At 53.6% G+C, this 18,232-nt stretch overlaps 2 protein-coding genes across 4 annotated transcripts; one reads left to right on the top strand and one right to left on the bottom strand.

Annotated features, from left to right (window-relative positions):
- Nucleotides 1-266: 266 nt before the first annotated feature.
- On the bottom strand, nt 267-9,238 carry LOC122378159 (phosphopantothenoylcysteine decarboxylase-like). Of its 3 annotated transcripts, none has more exons than XM_043358898.1 (2): nt 9,218-9,238; nt 267-1,794 (listed from the first exon to the last, which is right to left on the bottom strand). In XM_043358898.1, the coding sequence occupies exon 2, from the start codon at nt 1,417-1,419 to the stop codon at nt 793-795; it is 627 nt and encodes a 208-aa protein (XP_043214833.1). In that variant the 5' UTR covers nt 1,420-1,794; nt 9,218-9,238; the 3' UTR covers nt 267-792. The 3 variants fall into 3 exon arrangements, with proteins under 3 accessions (XP_043214833.1, XP_043214831.1, XP_043214830.1); XM_043358896.1 differs by lacking the exon at nt 9,218-9,238 and adding an exon at nt 2,121-2,173; XM_043358895.1 differs by lacking the exon at nt 9,218-9,238 and adding an exon at nt 2,056-2,124.
- Nucleotides 4,750-17,997, top strand: LOC122378157 (PHD and RING finger domain-containing protein 1-like). Its single transcript, XM_043358890.1, has 13 exons — nt 4,750-4,868; nt 7,990-8,098; nt 8,362-8,597; nt 8,774-8,920; nt 9,635-9,802; nt 10,746-10,928; nt 11,267-11,473; nt 11,614-11,703; nt 11,931-15,677; nt 15,957-16,335; nt 16,690-16,787; nt 17,091-17,219; nt 17,554-17,997. Exons 2-13 carry the CDS (start codon nt 7,993-7,995, stop codon nt 17,656-17,658), a joined length of 5,595 nt encoding a protein of 1,864 aa, XP_043214825.1. The 5' UTR covers nt 4,750-4,868; nt 7,990-7,992; the 3' UTR covers nt 17,659-17,997.
- The last annotated feature ends 235 nt before the right edge of the window (nt 17,998-18,232 follow it).

Here is an 18,232-nt window from a genome sequence, read left to right as displayed (position 1 = left end):
TGTGCTGGCTGGCTTCTTTTTATCTGCGACTCGACATCGCTCCTTTGCGCCATCTAAGCATTTCCGATAGAATGGGAGTAGGAGTCACAGCATATTTCGAGCAGTGATGCATATCTCGGGAAGGTACTGGCTCTAAGGAAAGGCTTTTATCGCTCTGCTGCTTACCCGAGCGCGAACCCTGCAGTGGGTGATCATCCGCCAGTGACGTAAAAAGTGTAGTGTAGCGTCAACGAACTGAAATGCAACTACCGTCCCTGTAACAATCAAGAAATAGCAAATATTTGTTGACAAGTTCACTTCATTCATGCGCCAAACCACTCAAAAGATAGCAACATGGTTAGGTCAATCATTCACACGACAAGCATCGCCCTAATGAATCTCGTCGGTGGAAGTGCAGTCTTCCAGTTCCTAACCGTGCTCGTATACGGTCGAAACAACGCAACGACGCAATGATTCGATCATCGATCGATGCTGCAGCAGCACGACAGGACAACGCGTTGATTCATTGATTGACTGTTCCTTAGAGTAACGCATTTCGATACTCATGTATATCTTTCGTTATATGTCTGAAAAAGTTCCTGACTTGGGAGTCACACTCGCCGTTAACAGCTGACACGAGCTTTCCAAAAAGGACAATCGCCGTCACTCGCATGGCGTATGCACAATTACATCATCCTACTAACACAGCACAATATACAATCATATAGCGCCACCACACCCAATCACCTCACACTCCACTACTGGCTATCACTGAATGACTCCGACGCACTCCAAGACATCAAAGAGCCCCAGTCACGTCTCCCCCGCGGCGCCCTTCTCCCACTGCTCCAGCAGGCGGTACGCCGTGTCTCGGATATCCTCCAGATGAGCCATAGCGCCCACCCCCGTCTCCCCACAGACCAGCGTCTTCTGCACGGGCGGCTGCACGGTGCAGCCCCAGGAGCGGAGCGTCTCCAGCTGCGGCGCCGTCACCGGGTGGCGCCACATCTCCGTGTTCATGGCCGGACAGAGCAGCACTGGCCGGCGGCCCAGCGGCCACGCGCGCGCCACGCACGTCACCAGCGTGTCGGAGAGACCGGTGGCCAGCTTGGCCAGCGAGTTGGCGTCCAGCGGCGCCACCAGCAGCAGGTGCGCCCACTCGCGCAGCGCGATGTGCAGCACCGGGTCGCCGCGGCCGCGCCACGCCGTCCACTCGTCTGCGTCCGTGTAGTGCTGCACGCCCGGCGGCAGGTCCGACGGCGAGAAAAAGTGACGAGCCGCGTCCGTGCTCACCACGCGAACGGTGACCGCACGGCGGCCGGCGGCAGGAGCTCTCTGCAGCAGGGCAGCCAGCTCGGGAACCTTCAGGGAGGCCACACTGCCCGTGCAGCAGAGCAGGATGTGCCAGTCACCTGACTGTTCTGGATCACAGTCTGCCATGGCCTGGGGTAACTAATTGGGTCAAATGGTGATCAAGAATGACACAATAAAGCTGATAAGTCTGCCAGTCCCTGGATTTTGTGAATCCAATTGAGAAGAACCAGCTATTCCTTTTTATGGTCACTTACAGGACTGTCCAAATCATCAAAGCCCAGTTTCTTCCAGCTCTCCCGCGCCATCAGCTCATGGTCCATTCGGCACCCGAGGTAATCTTTGGCCTCTGGTCTGCACCTCGAGTTGTCATTGTTGTTTTTGCCCAAGCAGATCATGTATTTCAGCATAAACTTCTTGCACTCGCCTTCATGATCCAGTGGAAAACTGCCCTTGTCTGGTGGTGCAACCTGAAACTTGCTCTGAAAGTTCATAGACCCCATGCTGTGGAAAATCAGAATGATTTGTCATTGTATGCAATATTACTTGTGGCAGGTGGGTACCTACCTAATATTTTCATAAAATCATTCATCAACTAAATATCAAAATCCCTCAAAAAATGCATTGAACTATCAATAAAAAGTTGAAGATGTCCCTAAAACTAACACCTTACAGAGGCCAAGAGTGCAAACATGAAAGAAAAGGGAGTGTAAAAATGATAAAAATTCACATATTACTCCCAACATTGCCCGCATTGCCCCCAACCTGCAAGCTCCCCTCAGCAAATGCAAGAGAGCAAATGGGCGAAATGCCATTGTAAGTGTAAACACCGCAATATAGGCCCGGGCAGCGCTTGTCGAACAGCACTGCGGATCCGAAGGTTGGGACTTTAATTGTGAAAAACCGCCCGCCCGCCGCCAAACGCAAACACCGCAAAACGCACGCCCAAAACGCAAACGCAAACTTCGCAAAAAAAAAACAATCGCCCGCCCGCCGAAAAAAAACCGCAAAAAACGCCGCAAAAACGCCCGTCCGCCGCAAAACGCAAACACCGCAAACAACGCAAACACCGCCGCCACAAAAAAACGCCCGCATCGCCCGCCGCCAACGGCGAAACGCCGCAAAAAAACGGCCGCCCGCCGCAAACCGCAACAACGCAAATAACGCCCGGCCGCCGGCAACCGCAAAACCCCGCAAAAAACGGCCGCCCGCCGCAAACCACAAAAAACGCCGCAAAAAACGGCCGCCCGCCGCAAACCGCAAAACGCCGCAAAAACGGCCGCCCGCCGCAAACCGCAAAACGCCGCAAAAAAACGGCCGCCCACCGCAAACCGCCGCTAAAACGGCCGTCCGCCGCCAAACGCAAATACCACAAAAACACCCGCATCGCCCGCCCGCCCGCCGCCAAACACAAAAACCGCAAAAAAACGCAATTACCGCCGCAAAAAAACGCCCGCAACGCCCGCACGCCCGCCGCCAACCGCAAAACGCCGCAAAAAACGGCCGCTCGCCGCTAAACGCAAACACCGCCAAAAACGCAAAAACGGCCGCCCGCCGTAAAACGCAAACACCGAAGAAACGCAAACACCGCCGCAAAAAACGCCCACCGTAGGCAAAACGCAAACACTGACGCATTAAGACAAATATGGCGCCCTGCGGCAAATGTGGTGCATTCATATCTGCCGTTTAAGCAGCCATTCCTTAATTACAGCGCATCCTAATCGTCCAATGTTCGACAAAGTTACGCACATTCTGCGCTTTGCGGCAAAAATGGCGCTTTGAGACAAACGTGGCGCACTGCAACAAACATGGCGCATTCGTTCATGTCGCTTAACAATTCATCCACCCACCAAATTCTAGCCCAATCGGACTTAAACTTACAAAGTTATGTACATTTGAATATTTCACTATAAAATATATCCGCAACGGAGGTGCCCAGAATTGCACGTGTGCCACGTGACCACCGGTGGTGCAAGCAGGGCTTGTCCCCTTACCGATTGTTTCATTTCAGGCTTCCTGACTGGTGCTGTTTTCGTGCTATACGGCCACAAATCGGCAAACACACGATAATCTGGGAGGTACTTGACTCAAACACGTGGCCACGTGGCACGTGCCGGACCTTTGATAGCTTCACCGTTCACGCCACGTGATGACCCATCGACGTGGCCATCAGCATGTAAAAGATGACCCCGGCCGGTGTCACCGTCCCTGAACAGTGGACGGCTAAAGTCGAAAAACGTGAAAATTTAGGGAAATTTCACCTTTCGAATATATAATTTCCCCAGAATTTTGAATTTTTCATTTTACAAAAAATCTGAGATAGCAGTTTTTTAGCCCCCTTCATTCTGTGCCTACACCCGTTTTCAGATCGACCCTATCATAAAATCTGACGGCCTGACGGCTATTTCCCCCATTCCTTGCATTTCACAATGCTAGTATATTTAAGCACCAAAATTGACCCCGTGCCACGGCACGTGCAATAGCACGTGCGCCACGTGACCACTGGTGCGACAAGCTGGACTCATCTGCTCACCGGCTGCACTGATTTGGTGTCGCTGGGTGGAGTCGTTTCCACGCCATAGGACCCCCAGTTGGCCGATGTCGCATTTACCACGAGGTTCCCCCATCAAACACGTTTGCACGTGGCACGTGCTTTTCAATCGCCCCATATCTGACCCATACCATGTGGTAGCCGACACCCCGGGGCACAACATATTGGAACATTTTCAAAATCTAACGTGGAAATTTTTTGCAAAATCGATTTGAAAATTATTTTTCGAATTCGCCATAGGCTCAACATGGGGTAACTGTCCGTCACGATTACCCGAAATTGTATCCTATGATTTTTAAATAATTAACACCAAAAGTTGAGGTGCCAGCCCGAGATCCGATCCTAAAAATATCAGCAAATATAATTGACGAAATTTTTTGCAAATCGATTTTCCAATTTTTCCCCATGTTAACCCTATGGGAAAATGCACGTGCCGATTACCCCAAAACGGGCCCATTATATTTCATCCAACTTTGCCAGAAGGTAGCTCCCCCACACGGGACCAAACGCTGAAAATGGCAAGAAAGTTGACCGTGCCGTTTTTCTCGGAATCAAAATGTCCAAAATCGCGGCAGAAACGCTAAACACCCCCCTAGAGAGGTAGCTCAGGTTGGGATTTTCAATAGAAAATCACAATTCTAAAGAATAGTGATTGTCTAATTGAAAAGTCCCAACCTTCGGATATGACGTCATATTTATAAAAATTGGTATTTAAAAAAAATATGGCAATAAATCCTAAATGAATATAAGGAAAATTGACTTCGGCTTATTTTCAAAATAGGTTGATGTATTACATTAAAATTCAGCAGCAAAATGATGGCAATTTTTACTATATATGTCACATTTACAAGAATGGACAACTCAGAAATCGTTTCGTGTTCAGTAATAAAATACAACCTTAGATGTTCGTGGAAAGGTGCCCGTGGTGTACTTTTGGTTATTTCCGATTTCCTCTACCCACAAAATCGAATAAATCGAGATTAGAGGATACTGTTGGTTTACAATTCACTAACTTCATCCATCTAAGGTACGTTTTATATTACTTTTGTGTCTTTTTGGCCTGGGCCCTGTTTCACGGCGGAGCGCTGCAGTGCGCTGCGCGCGTCGGCGCGTTGGGTTTCCATGGCAATATCAACAAACTTCCCTCTGACGCTACGCTATGACGTCATCGCAAAACGCTAGCACCTAAGCGCCAGCACCATCAGCACGCTAGCAGCATTCGCACTCAAACCTATGTTCTCTCTGTACTTGGTTCTTTAGGACCTCTGTTCCAAACGCGATTCATCATAAGCTAACGGACCGCACGCAACGTCATTCGAGTGACGTCAGGGGTACGCCTCAGCTCCCAGCGCGCTGCAGCGCGCGCAGCGTCGGGCGGTGAAACAGGGCCCTGTAAGTTGATGTTTTCGTTGCCGGCTGCAGCGCCATTATTGTAATTTTCGTGAGACGCTATGCCGTAATTTTTATGAGATTCATCTACTTGGACTTTGGAGGATAAAATCCCTTGGGTATGATGAATGACCACTTAGCAAGTAATGCGCTTTATTCATGTAATTCGTATTAAAATGCTGAAGCTTTGATATATGGGTGTCCGTCAAAATTCGTGGAGATATGCTGTCCCACGATTTCAATAATGCCTAAAGTCAATAAATGAGCTTATTTCAGCGTAACACGGGTCCGTACGCGATATTTGGACATTTGATTGAAGAAAAAAATCATTGAAAAGGCAAGAGCAAAGTGGCAAAAACGAAAATTGGACATCTTTCCAAAACCGTGCTTTTGTGTGCCTATGTATTTTAGCTTGTCCCACAACCTGCGAAAAATATCTACAGAGCTGCTGTGTAGTTATTTTTAGAGATAATTGAGCGCGAGGGAGCGTTGTGAATAGCAAAAACATTGATATTTCTTTTCATGGTTCTTATTTTTTGGTTATACAATTTAGCAAAACTGCACAACGCAAAAACGTCTGTCCCACGGTTTTTGGCAAACTTTTTTCTGGGTCACGTTTGTTTCTGGGTCACGGTACTTAGCTCCTCATTCAAAGCATTACGGACCGGGTAAGCAGGGTCTGCAGACTTGCATATGGTCCTATCCCGCGAAGGCGCAGAGAGTGGGGGCGGAAACTGAAAACTGTCAGTTGGGCTGGGCGAACCCAGGGGAAATCATCTCCTGCGTGCCATAAGATTTCTTTATTCTGGGTCACACGCCCTTGTGGCTTGTGGCTGGTAAGTGTCGAAAAGAATCACAGTGTCGTGTTGCTGCGTGCTCAGGTACTCCAGATAAGATGTACTTGGAGATTAGTATTCGATAACAAACTTGCCATATTCGGAAAACTGTAAAAACCATTCCCCTGGGTCACACATTTTTTTCTTCTGGGTCACGAATTTTAGCGTGACCCAGGAAAAAAATCGTGACCCAGAAGAGAAATTCTGCCCACCTACATCATCAAGACATGCAAGTCTTTCCACCTACATGTGGAGAAGGTCATTGCCGATAAGGGGGTTATATCGCGCATGAGGTGAGTGAACGTATCTGGTTTGATAATGCGTGACCCAGGATAAAATTTTATTTTTTTCTGGGTCACGGACCATTTTACGCGCATGCGCAATGGCATTTTTGAATAATTTCAACTGTGAACAGCCTAGGGTGCATAGTTTATGAAAAGGTAATGATTTCTAGGAAATCAGTTGTGGGACAAATATCGACCCAAATCCACGAATTTTGACGGGTGCCCATATATGTAATCAGGCTGAAAAAACGTGGCAGGTTTCAACGAGATCTCGTCGGGGCAGCTCTCACAATCGGGGCAGAAATCGGGGCAGGATTGAGAAATCTCGGGGCAGAGATGAGAAAAAGATGGGAAATGGGCTGCCCCTGGGACCATTATACCATTTGGGAACCAGAATTGGGCTGCACCGCGTCTCTCAGCACCCTGATTCGGGGCAGAATTTCGCCTGCCCCGAAAATCTCGTCGAGCTCCCTGCCACCTTTTGCAGACTGGTATGTAATTAACCACAAACTACGGTATTAGTAGAGCAGACGTCACACGAAGGTTTTCCAACCAAGGAGAGGCGCTATGCCTGGAGGTGCTTCTTTCTAACAAAACCTACCCAAATCTAACCTAACCTGACCTAACCTAACCTACAACCTACAAACCTACAACCTAAAAACATACAACCCACAAACCTACCCTACAACCTACAAACCTACAGCGCCTCTCCTTGGTTGGAAAACCTTCGTGTGACGTCTGCTCTACCAATGCCCAAACTACTTCCCTCATAAAACACCTACACCTACGCCATGTGTAAAATAGTGATTTATCAGTGCTTTTTGTGATGGCTTCTGTTGACCTAAGGCCATGAAATTTTGAGGATGTGTGAGTCACATTTACTTGTAGCTCTTATCTTTTATCTTTTTTTTTTGTTTTAACTATCTCAACTACTGATGATAAATTGAAAATAGGTCCAGAAGAATGCAAGGGATGAAAACTCAATTCCACCTAGGATGAAGCTATCTATACTTGTGACTAAGGGCCTGTTCCAGCACCTCCAGAAACCTCCAGAAAGCTCTAGAATTCTCCAGCAAACTTTCCAGCACCTCCATTAAGCTCCAGAAATCTCTAGCCAAAGCTCCAGAAACCTCCAGTAGCCTCCATTCAGTTGTTAGGTCCACATTTCACTGGAGGTTCACTGGAGGCTCTCGTCTATAATTATGGCACACATGTGACAATTATGAATGTAATGACGGACGTATGACTGCTAATTTTACTGTTCAAATGTAAAGAAAATTATGCTATTATAATTTTCAAATCTTTTTTTACTAAAATTAAAAGCAAATGTTGTTTCTCAAGACTGAACCATCATCATTGTTATGGTATCCTTGACACCAATCTCCAGAACTCCCCAGGTTGCATTCCTGCACCTCAAGTTAAAGTAAATCCTCTAGTAGAGCCTCCAGTCAAGTATTGCTACTCATGGAAGTGCTGAAACAGGCCTTAAGATCATGCCTGTCTTTGGATTAAACAGTGTTATGATTAATGTAAAAACCAAAAGGTTCTTGCCACTTTGACTACTTTTAAGTAAGCTTTTGTGTACAGTATGTAAATATCTTTCTTTGCAATTTCAAAGATTTCATTAATTTGTTTTCAGGAAATGGAAGAAGATGGTTCGGACTCTGGAGTGGGAGGAATGCAAAAGAAAAAGAAGACATTAGTCATTGATTCATCAGATGAGGAATCAGATGGCTCTGAAAGTGATGGTAAGGCACCGGCCGACTTTTTTAGCTATTCAGTGGTACCAGGGTGTATTTGACATATTTTACTTTTCGTTTCTGGCATCCTCATCTGAAGATAACTTATGTAACACCTAAGCATGTATTTTCTTAAAGTTTGAAATTACGTACTTTACAGATGTTAAATTATTGACTGCATTATTTCAAGTCCTAGGTGTATTATCTATAAAAAGATGGCATATTCCAGCTGCTGGTATAGCTCACAGTCTGTCCTATCCATCCCTTTGCAGGTTCGGGTGAGGACGGCTCAGCTGAAGAGGGCTCTGAAGAAGAGGAGGGAGAGGATGCAGAAGAGGAGGGAGAGAGTGGTAACGAGAGCTCCGGCAGCGGCAGCGGCTCGGACAGCTCTGACAGTGGGGCAGATGTGTGTCCTATCTGTCTGTCACGCTTCAAAGGGCAGGAGGTCGGCAACCCGGAGTCATGTGATCACAACTTTTGTCTGGATCACATCCTGGAGTGGGCCAAGGTAGGCAGGCATTTTCAGCAGCATGCTTGAGACGGTGCTATCTGTTGTTAGTTTGTTCCTCATGTGAAAAAGCATTGCTTTGTTTTAATGTTGTTTGTTGTAGGAGCGACGCGACGCCCCTTCCACGACTTCCCGACACCGCAGCTGACATTGTTCCATCCTTTGCTCTCTGGCAGAACGTGACCACGTGCCCGGTGGACCGTCAGCCGTTCACTCTGGTCCTGGTGAGGAAGGTGCCCGGCGGTAAGATAGTGCGCCAGGTACCGGTCACGGGGCCCAACCAGCTGGAGGAGCCGCCAGAGGAGGACCCCACCTTCTGTGAGGTGAGCGCCGCGGATCCGTCCCGGCATGACATCGGCCGCGGCAGCATCTTGAAGCCTTCCGACGGTCGCCTTTCGTCGTAGGGGTATCCGTGATGACACTAAACGATCGCTGCGTCCGTTCAAGCTTTTTACCTACTTGATGCTTGCTAGTTTCAAATCATCAGTCAAATTGATACACATACATATGCGGCTGGTATGGTATTATCAGTTTTTGACTACCGGCAGCTTACTAATCACGCTAGTGGCATAAGCGTTTCACACACATATCGTGAATAGAATGGTCACATATTTACTTACAGCAGTGGCTAGCTCCGTGAGAAGGTGGCATGGTGCTCCTTTGGGTGGCTACAGTGCTTTCTGTCCAACTACCGGCTTTTGGTGGTTTGAAGTGTCGTGCGTGTGTGGCGACTGTTTGGTCAGGTGCTAGTACGGCCTGTGTGTGCCGGTGACGGGAATGCCGGGTCGCTCAGCTACTCTGTGTGCCGACACCTGTGAATTATTTATTCAGCTGTGACTGTGATGGCTGTGATTGTTATGACCGACACTGTGGTGGTTGTGACTGTTTGGTAGTCATGATGTCGTCACTCGCTACGTAATGACGATACCTGACGCGGTGATTGTCGTGACGAACGCGTTGATGACTGACCGACGCCGTGAGATGGCTCTGACTAACTCTGACTGACGCTGTGACTGACTCGGTGTCTGTGATGTCAGGTGTGCGGCCGCTCTGACCGTGAGGACCGGCTCCTGCTCTGTGACGGCTGTGACGCCGGCTACCACCTGGACTGTCTGGAGCCGCCGCTGCACGAAGTACCGACCGACGAGTGGTTCTGTCCAGAGTGTGCGCCGCTGCGGGCCAACCCCCGCCTCCTGGCCGCCGAGGTAAATAAACGACAGCCGAACCGAGCGCTGGCAGGCTCGGCATCTGGCAGGTACCGCGTAATATGTGCTGCAAGGCGACTTACAAACTGTTACAGTTGTCCTGAACTGATTGTAGTAGGTAGCTGACGGTTAGATTCTTGCGTCTCGTTATACGCTGTCGTGAAGAATGCACTATCGCTGTGCAAATGCTGGGGAGCATGCAACCAATCATAATGTAAATATTAGGTACCTTTCTATCGTGGTCTTGCTCTTGTTTAACCATGGGTGAGTTCTAATAAGGTTTCGCTGTAAACAGATAGCGTGATATGAACTTTGCCTCATTTTATTCAGCTCCGTTTTGCCTCGCGACCTACTAGCGTGAAATGTTGCGAACGGAACTACTCACAATTTGTGTTTGAACTTTGGTCATATTCTGTGAGCAATGTTCCGGCGAGCTCCATTTGTTATGTGATGCATGAATCAGGTAGGAGAGGGTACGCGGGGCCTCAGTCGAAGGTTACTGCGCTGTTTGGTGGCTGGAAGGGGATTCTCCGAGGCACAGAGGCAGTGAATGACATTTGCCTGCAGCAAAATTGCTATTTAAAGACGTATGTACCACTGATCAGCTACATTCGCAGGCCGTGCAGCTGTAGCTCAGACTCCACTTTTGTGACGCCTGACTGTCATTATCGCCAGTGTATTTTTCAGGTCGTTGCTCCGACGTGATTATTATTATATTTGGCACGGCAGTTATTAGTTAAACCGTCAGGCCGCCGTACCGTCTGTGTGGAGAGCTGCTAAGTCCCAATACCATCTCCGTACCTCGGTGCATAACAATTTAATCGGTATTTTATCTCGAATATTGGTATGAGTCAGGTATCAATGGATATATAACACTAGGACACTGCTGTCGGTGTTTATTGGTCGGTATGAGACGGGTATAACTGTGTCGGTACTTCCACAGGTCGGTGTCAGTCAGGACGAGCTGCTCGGGCTGCTCGATGACCCCGACTACGACGCCGAGCTGCCGCTGCTACGCGCGGGCCCGCGCCGCCAGCGCTCGCAGCGCCTGGTGGCCCGCACCCGGCTCAGTGAGAGGATCTCACGGCTGCCGCGGCGAGCCGGCGCCGCCTCAGCAGGCACAGCGGTACGTGCGGACTGCGGGAAGGGGTGGCTAGGGGGCCGCTGTCTGACGGTCCGCGCCGTGTCTTATATCGATGAATCACTGACGGCTGTGCAGCCAACACAGGCTGATCGATTGGTATGCTCTCGGCTCAACGTAGTCTCCAATCCATTCAGAGTTTTGATTTGTGGTTTGGTGGCACCGTCTGACTGCTCATTAGCTCCTCGAGCTGCTATTTTATTTTGAGCCCGATCTAGTTTGTTCAGTTCATAATAGCCCCATTCTATTACATCGCTTAAACTTAGCTGAAGCAACTCGGAGGCTACCTTTGGTGGCCTACTAACACTCCCACCGTCCGGCAGGTGGCGTCCAGCTCCTCGTCGGCTCCCAGTCGCGGCCGGGGCCGGTCCGCCAGCACCTCCACGGCCCGCCGATCCACCACCACCAGACGAAAGCGGAAAACAAAGACCAAACGCAAAACCACCAGAGCCAAATCCTCCGGAGGCAAGCGCAAAACGAAGACGCGCAGGAAGAAAAGGAAGGGAGGCAAGAAGAAGAAAACTACCTCGGTAAGAAACGTGCGTGGTGTAGAGTTGGCTACGTGAAAATATGTGTGTTCAGCCAAGGAATATGAAGGGAATGCAGTTTCAGTAACGGGGTATCGTTTTCCCGCCCGTTGTTGTCGCTAACCTGCCCTCCGTTCCCACAGAGGCGGCAGCGGCCGGAGCCGGACCCGTACGAGAAAACTCGTGAGAACCTGCGCAGGCTGCTGGCCATTCGTCGTATGAAGCCCGGACAGGTTAGTTCTGTTAACGAATTTTGGGCAAGAGTCGCAATTCATGCACAACAGTAAGGTCCAAGGTTAATGAATTTGGTTTCGAGATCCATATAATACCCAATGGTTATGTTAGTGACGATGAGTGGATGATTTTGTTCGATCAACGATCATAGTTACGTCACACGCCTTTGCCGGTCCTAGTGTCTCTGACAGCCACTCTGACTCGGTCCCCGCCCCTCGCTCGGCAGATGGCGCCGCCAGTGATGCGGTCCGGTCAGGTGGGCAGTGTGGAGGGCGCCGGGCCCAGCGGCGTGCCGCGCTTCGGCACCGGCCTGCCCACGCTGTCCCTGTTCGGCCGGCGGGACGACCTGCTGGCGCTGAGCGGCGGCAGCGACGGCGAGGACTCTGGACCGTTCGGCGGGCCGACGGCGGTCGCCGCGCGACGGCCACTCTCCAGGGCCGAGATCGTGGCGCGCCTGAAGCGCGGCCCGGCGCCCGTGGTGCGCTCGTGCCCGGCGCCGGCGCAGCGGCCTCTCGGCGGTGACGTGCTGAACTCGATCATGGCCTCGCAGTCGCTGCTGCACACCCGCGGCTCGGACGTGGCCATTGAGAGGGACGGACGGCTGGTGGCCCGCTCGGGGCCGGCGCTGACGGCCGCGGCCGGCCCCAGCGTACGGACGGCGGCGCTGGGACACGCCGGCGGCACTGCCGGGCCTCAGTCGACCGTCAGCCGCGGCGGAGGGGACGGCGGCGGCCGGACCGGCGGCGGGGGCGCGCCACAGTCCTGCGCACCGCCGGCCGCCGACAGTGACCCGCGCGGCGCCGGAGCGTACGCCAACTACCTGCGCAATAACTCGAGCGGCAGCGGCAGTGGCTCGCCCTCTGAGGGCGCCGGACCGCCGTCCTTCGGGACCACCAACGGGCCCAGCGCCGCCTGCCACCGGCCGCCCACTCCTCCCAAACCGACCCAGGAGGAACCGGACCTCTACAGCGACATCGAGCCGCCTGGCGCCGGCGACCACCCCGACTCTGACGACGCCGACAGCGCGGCCACCGGGCCGTCGCCGCTGCCAGGGGCGTCGGCGACCGCGGCGGGTCCGACGCGACGCTCCCCGTCGGCCTCACCGCGCCAAGGCAGCGACGGCTCGTCTGAGGACCTGGTGATCGATGATGCGGTCCGTTCGCCGGAGGTGCGCCGCGGAGTGACCCCTCCGGCGGCGACTGCCCCAGCCGGCGGCGGCGGGGGTGCGCGGGGGCCCGGCGGTGCGCCGCGGCCGGACCGCAGCCACCTGGTGACGGTGGCGGCCGCCGTCATGGAGCCGGTCAGCTCCCGTCCTCGGCCGGCCGCGCGCGTGACCACGCCGCTGTTCCCGGCCGGAGCGGCCATGACGCCGATACGACCGCCGTCCGGCCGGCCGGCCATCAGTTTCTCCATCCCTCTGCCGTCCGGGGCGGGCCCGGCGCGACTGGGCGTCCGGCCGCCCGCCGCCTCGCCGGCCGCCCGTGAGAAGGACGTGGAGAAGAACTTGGCGGACATTTTCGGGTCGCCGGAGCCGTCCGGGAGCAAAGTGGAGCGGGACATTGAGGCCATCTTCGGGGACTCCCCGGAGCGGGAGCGCCGGCCGGCGACTCTGCCGCTGCTCTCCCCTCCCCCTCTGCCGCCCGGATCACCTCCTGATCGGAACAAACCGGGAACGGCGAAGGCTGAGGAGGCAGAGACTACGGCAACGGCCGAGGGTGGGAACACTCCAGCGCCAACTGAGAGCAAGTGGAAGAAAATACCGGAGAGTAAGCCGGAGCCGGAGGTGGCTGCGAGTCCGGTGAAGGCGGATAAAAGTGGTGGAGAGGACCGGGTCAAGGATGATGTAAATGGTAGTGTTAGCCAAAGGACTGATACTAATGCTGCTGGAAGCTCGAGGCGAGATGGGGATGACTCAGAAAATAAAAAGAAGGCTCGTGACAAGAAGGATAGTGTAAAGGATAATGAGTCAAGTAACCGTAAAACCTCAACAGAAGGCAGACCTGGTGACAAGAAGTCCGCCTCAAAGCCACCCCCACCAAAGAACAAGAAGGAGGATCTGCAGCGTTACGACGTGCGGGCCGTTGTGTCGGACCGCCAGGCGCGGAAGCCGGGCAGGAGGCGCTCCTCCAGCAGTTCGAGCTCCTCGTCCAGCAGCTCGTCACTCTCGAGTTCGTCAGTCTCCAGCCGAGGCTCCCCCGGTCGGCGGAGGCGGCGCCGGTCGCGCAGCCGGAGTCACACGGCGCTCAAACGCAAACGGTCACGCTCCCCGACCCCCAAGAAAGATCGGGATAAGAAGAAGAAAAAGGTCCGGGATTTGTCCCCACATAAAGATGTGGAGAAGAAGAAAAAGAAGACTGAAGCTAACTCGTCTCACAAGGAAACGAAGACGAAGAAGAAAAAGCCTAGCCGGGATAGTTCCTCAGATTCAGAACACGACAGGGGCAAAACGAAGAAAAAGCATGACACGTTGGTTAAAAAGGCGACTAAAAAGAAGAAGCCAGTTCGTGATAGTTCTTCACATTCTGAAGATGATAGAGGTAAAGGCAAGAAAAAGCGTGATACAGCCTCTACCAAGAAAGACAAATCGAAAGCAAAAGATCGTCGGGACAGTCCATCAAATGCTGGGAAAGGAAAGAGAAGGGTAACTCGAGATAGCTCATCAGATGCTGATAAGAAAGCGACGAAAGCGAAGAAAGGCAGAGGTGATTCTTCTGACAGAGAAGTGAAGAAGAAAAAGTCGAAACATCGTGAGGTCTCACCGCTGCCGAAAGCAACGAAACCCTCAGTGGACAACGGCGTCTCAGGTCGAAAGAGTTCACGCGACAGGGACCGAGCGAACTCTCGGGACAGGGTTCGGGGAAGGTCAAAGTCACGAGACAGAGCTCGGGCAAGCTCACGTGACAAGGAGCGAGCAAGCTCTCGTGACAAGGAGCGAGCAAGCTCTCGTGACAAGGCTCGAATTAGCTCAACCTCACGAGAAAAGGCTCGGAGAAGGTCGAAGTCGCGGGACAGGACTCGGGGAGACTCCCGTGACCGAGGTGGCAGCAGGAAGCGCCGGTCTCGTGAGAGGTCTCCTCTGCCGAGCCGGAGTGGTGACCGTGTCAGCTCGACGAGGGACCGGCGTCGCTCTCCCGGCCGGCGCCGCTCCCGCTCCCGTGACCGGCCGGTCTCCGCCGGTCGCAAACGTACGCGGGATGCGTCCCGCGACCGGACGGCCGCGCGGCGAAGGACCTCCAAAGAGCGCGACAAGGGTGATCGTGACGAGGTGCGCGGCGGGTCCCGGCGGGATAAAACCGCGCGCCGTACCGCCTCACCCCGGAGACGCTCGTCGCGGCGCTCCGAGTCGCCCGCGTGGAAGCGGCGAACTCGCTCTCCGGGCCGGTCGTCGCGTCATGAACACCGCTCACGCTCCCGCTCTCGCTCGCCATCGAAGGACCGCGCCTCTCGCTCGTGGTCGCGGTCCGACTGGAAGCGGTCGCCGACTCCGCCCAGCGACGGTGAAGTCGTCGAGTTGCCGCCGCCGCGGGTGGACCCGATCGTTATCACCGACTCCGAGGGCGAGGGTGACGCGTCGCCGCTGTCACGCGAGCCGAAACCGGAGAAGGACGATAAGACGGCCGGCGCCGCTTCCAGCACACCCGCCACTCCGTCCGAGGTGACCGAGGTCACCGAGGTCCCGGTGTCGAGGCCCGCCGAGGCGGCGCCGCCGGTGCGCGGGCCGCAGACGCCACCGGAGGACAGCCGCGAACCCAGCCCTCCGCCGGCGCCGGCGCCGCGCGGCCCGTGCACGCCGCCCGGACCGGAGCCCAGTGACGGCTCCGTCGACCAGTACGACCCGTTCGATCCGACCCACTCGCCCTCGGCCAGTCCCGCCGGCGGCGGCAGACGGCGCAGGTCGACAGAGGCGGCGCGCGCAAAGCCGGCGCCGCAGGAGGCAACACTGACCCTGGACGGCCAGACGACGGTGTCACTGGTAAGAGCGCTGTGGGGAGGGTAGGATAGATGTAGTGCCGCAAAATGACCTTGTAGTCGGCGCGCCCTTAAGCCCCAGTAAACAAACGAGGTGGCGTTTGGCTGGGCTGGGTAGGAGTGTTTTGTTTTGCCCGAATGAATATTGCATTCGGTACTAATATTAATTGCATTTTGTGAGCTAAAAACTATCCCTAAACAGTGCATTGGCTTGCGCTGGTGTGCACCTCCCTGTTATGTTGTCTATAGCCGTGTGTGACCGTCTGCCGTCCCGTCTCCCCAGCCGGCCGTGCAGGAGCTGCTCTCCGGTCTGGCCACGCTGGCCGCCGTCGTCTCAAATGTGGCCCAGCCGACCCCGGCGCCCGCCCCGCCGGCCGCGGCGCCCTCCCCGCAGCCCGCCGACCCCAGCATCGACATGGAGCTGGGCTCGCCGGCCTCCCCCGAGTCGCCGCGCTCGCCCGACCCGGACGACGGGGACGACCTGTTCGAGCCGCCGCGACCGACGGCGGCGGCGGGGGCGGCGCCCTGCTCGCCGTTCTCACCCGGCGAGGGCATGTCGCGGTTCGACGACCTGTTCGGCTCGGAGCCCACCCGAATAGTGAGCCGGTCCGGCGGAGGGCGGCAGAAGGGCGCCAGGAAACACGAGGTGCCCGTCCGCAGAGGTGAGTGACGGAGAAGGGACTAATCGGGATGTTGGATCTTGGAATACATGATGCAGATGTCGGTCTCGGACGTGGCTATAGACAGTGTATTCGGTGTGGCGTAGAAACCAAATAGCGTGGTCAAATGTCAATGGGTCAATTGAGACAACCGATAATTCGGCGAGTTTCTATTGATCTGAGTTATGCTATGTTAACGGGCGGCTAGTGTCGTCCAGGAAGTTATGGAGACTCCTATATCATCAATGCGTCACAATTATACTATCCATGTCATCACTGTTGTCCTAGCTGCATGCTATCGCTCCTGCCCGTCCTGGCTACCCACCCCCGTCTGACCCACGTCCCGTGCTGTTTTAGCGGACAAGTCTGTGCCGTCAGCCAGCATCACCAACGACGGCCTGGAGGTGGTCGATGACGTGCCCAACTCGGCCGTCGAGCTGATGGTCAAAGAAAAGGTGGGTCGCGACGGCCTGCTCGGGGTAGCAGGAGTGGCGAGTATTGCTGTTTCGTGAGATTAGTGAATACTGAATAGCATGCAGTTGGTTGTTGGGTGCTACTTCACCTTGTTAAACGTTTAAGTCCTTTCATTTGACAGGAAGAACAACTGCTTCAAGGTAAGAAAGGAATACCCTCAAGCATTAGCCGATATATTTATATCACATTTTCATTCGTCACGGAATGTATTGTCTCCATTTTACCAGGTGCTTGACTGTGCTCGGCTGGCATTTCCCCGTAATGACGCTCTGCTCGTTTGGCAGTTCCTGAGGAAGCTGAACCGCCAGGAGCGCGTGGTGGAGGAGGTGAAGATGGTCCTCAAACCCTACTACCACCAGCGTGACATCACAAAGGAGCAGTACAAGCACATCCTCGGAAAGTCGGTCAACAAGGTAAGCCGGCGTTATAACTCCTCCAGCGTCCGATGTAGGCACTGTTCGTATGTTTCTGTATGATGTGCTCTGTCAGTAAGTGGGTGCCTTGCATTGTTTACGCCACTTCAGATAGTTCGCAGTTTATTAGGTATGTAGTTTGATCGCATCAACTGCAGTTTGTTCGCAGTGGACATAATGAAGTCGGGTCTAAAACTTCAAACGGGGTTGTGCAAGCTACATGGATGGGTGGCATAGTTGTTCCAAGTGTCCAGCGTGAGCTGAACTTAGTTTAACTTCGCCTATTGGAATACCGTGCGCATTCTGAAACAACTCAATTTGTCTGTGATTGCAGATTTGCCACAACAAATCGGGGGACATCAATCCGACAAAGATCCAGTCGCTGGTAGTCGGCTACGTCACCAAGTTCAAATACTCCAACCGAAGGCGGAGGCTATGACTTTCGGCCGACATTCGGCTGCGGCATCCGGAGAATGATAGCAATTTTGACTATTTATGAGTGATTTGCTACTGGGTTTGTTAATCCATTTCGCGTTTTATGTTTGCCGCGTCACCAATGCACCCAGCTCTCGGCGGTCCTCCGGAGCGGAGGTGGCCGGCCGGCGCGACTGGCGGGGCATCATGTGCACGCGCGCCCCTCAGCGGGGGGGGGGGGGGGGTACCGGGGCCTCGCGCTGATCATCTGTGGAAGTCTCGACTGGGCGGAATGACCGACCACGTATAGACGTTCTGTTGTTTTGCTCAGGAGGCCGAAATATACGCTGGGAGATCCCTTTTATACAGGTTGTGAGAGGTTCGGTCCTTGGGAGATGTGACACATCTACGACTTGCTCTTTGTTGATTACGCGGTGCGCTTTCAGAAATAGGTTGATACGTTCAACCGGATCACAGGGTGGACAGAGATTCGATCATCTGGATTCACGAATGGTGTCTTTCTCTGTTATGGACATCGCGTCAACAGTTGCTAACGCCAGGCTAGTCATTGAAGGACCTGCTACAACCTCCACCGATCA

This window comes from Amphibalanus amphitrite, unplaced genomic scaffold (genome assembly GCF_019059575.1).
Source record: "Amphibalanus amphitrite isolate SeventyFive unplaced genomic scaffold, NRLGWU_Aamphi_draft 000055F_arrow, whole genome shotgun sequence".
Lineage (NCBI taxonomy): Eukaryota > Metazoa > Arthropoda > Thecostraca > Balanomorpha > Balanidae > Amphibalanus > Amphibalanus amphitrite.
This window is presented reverse-complemented; position numbering and strand designations above follow the sequence as displayed.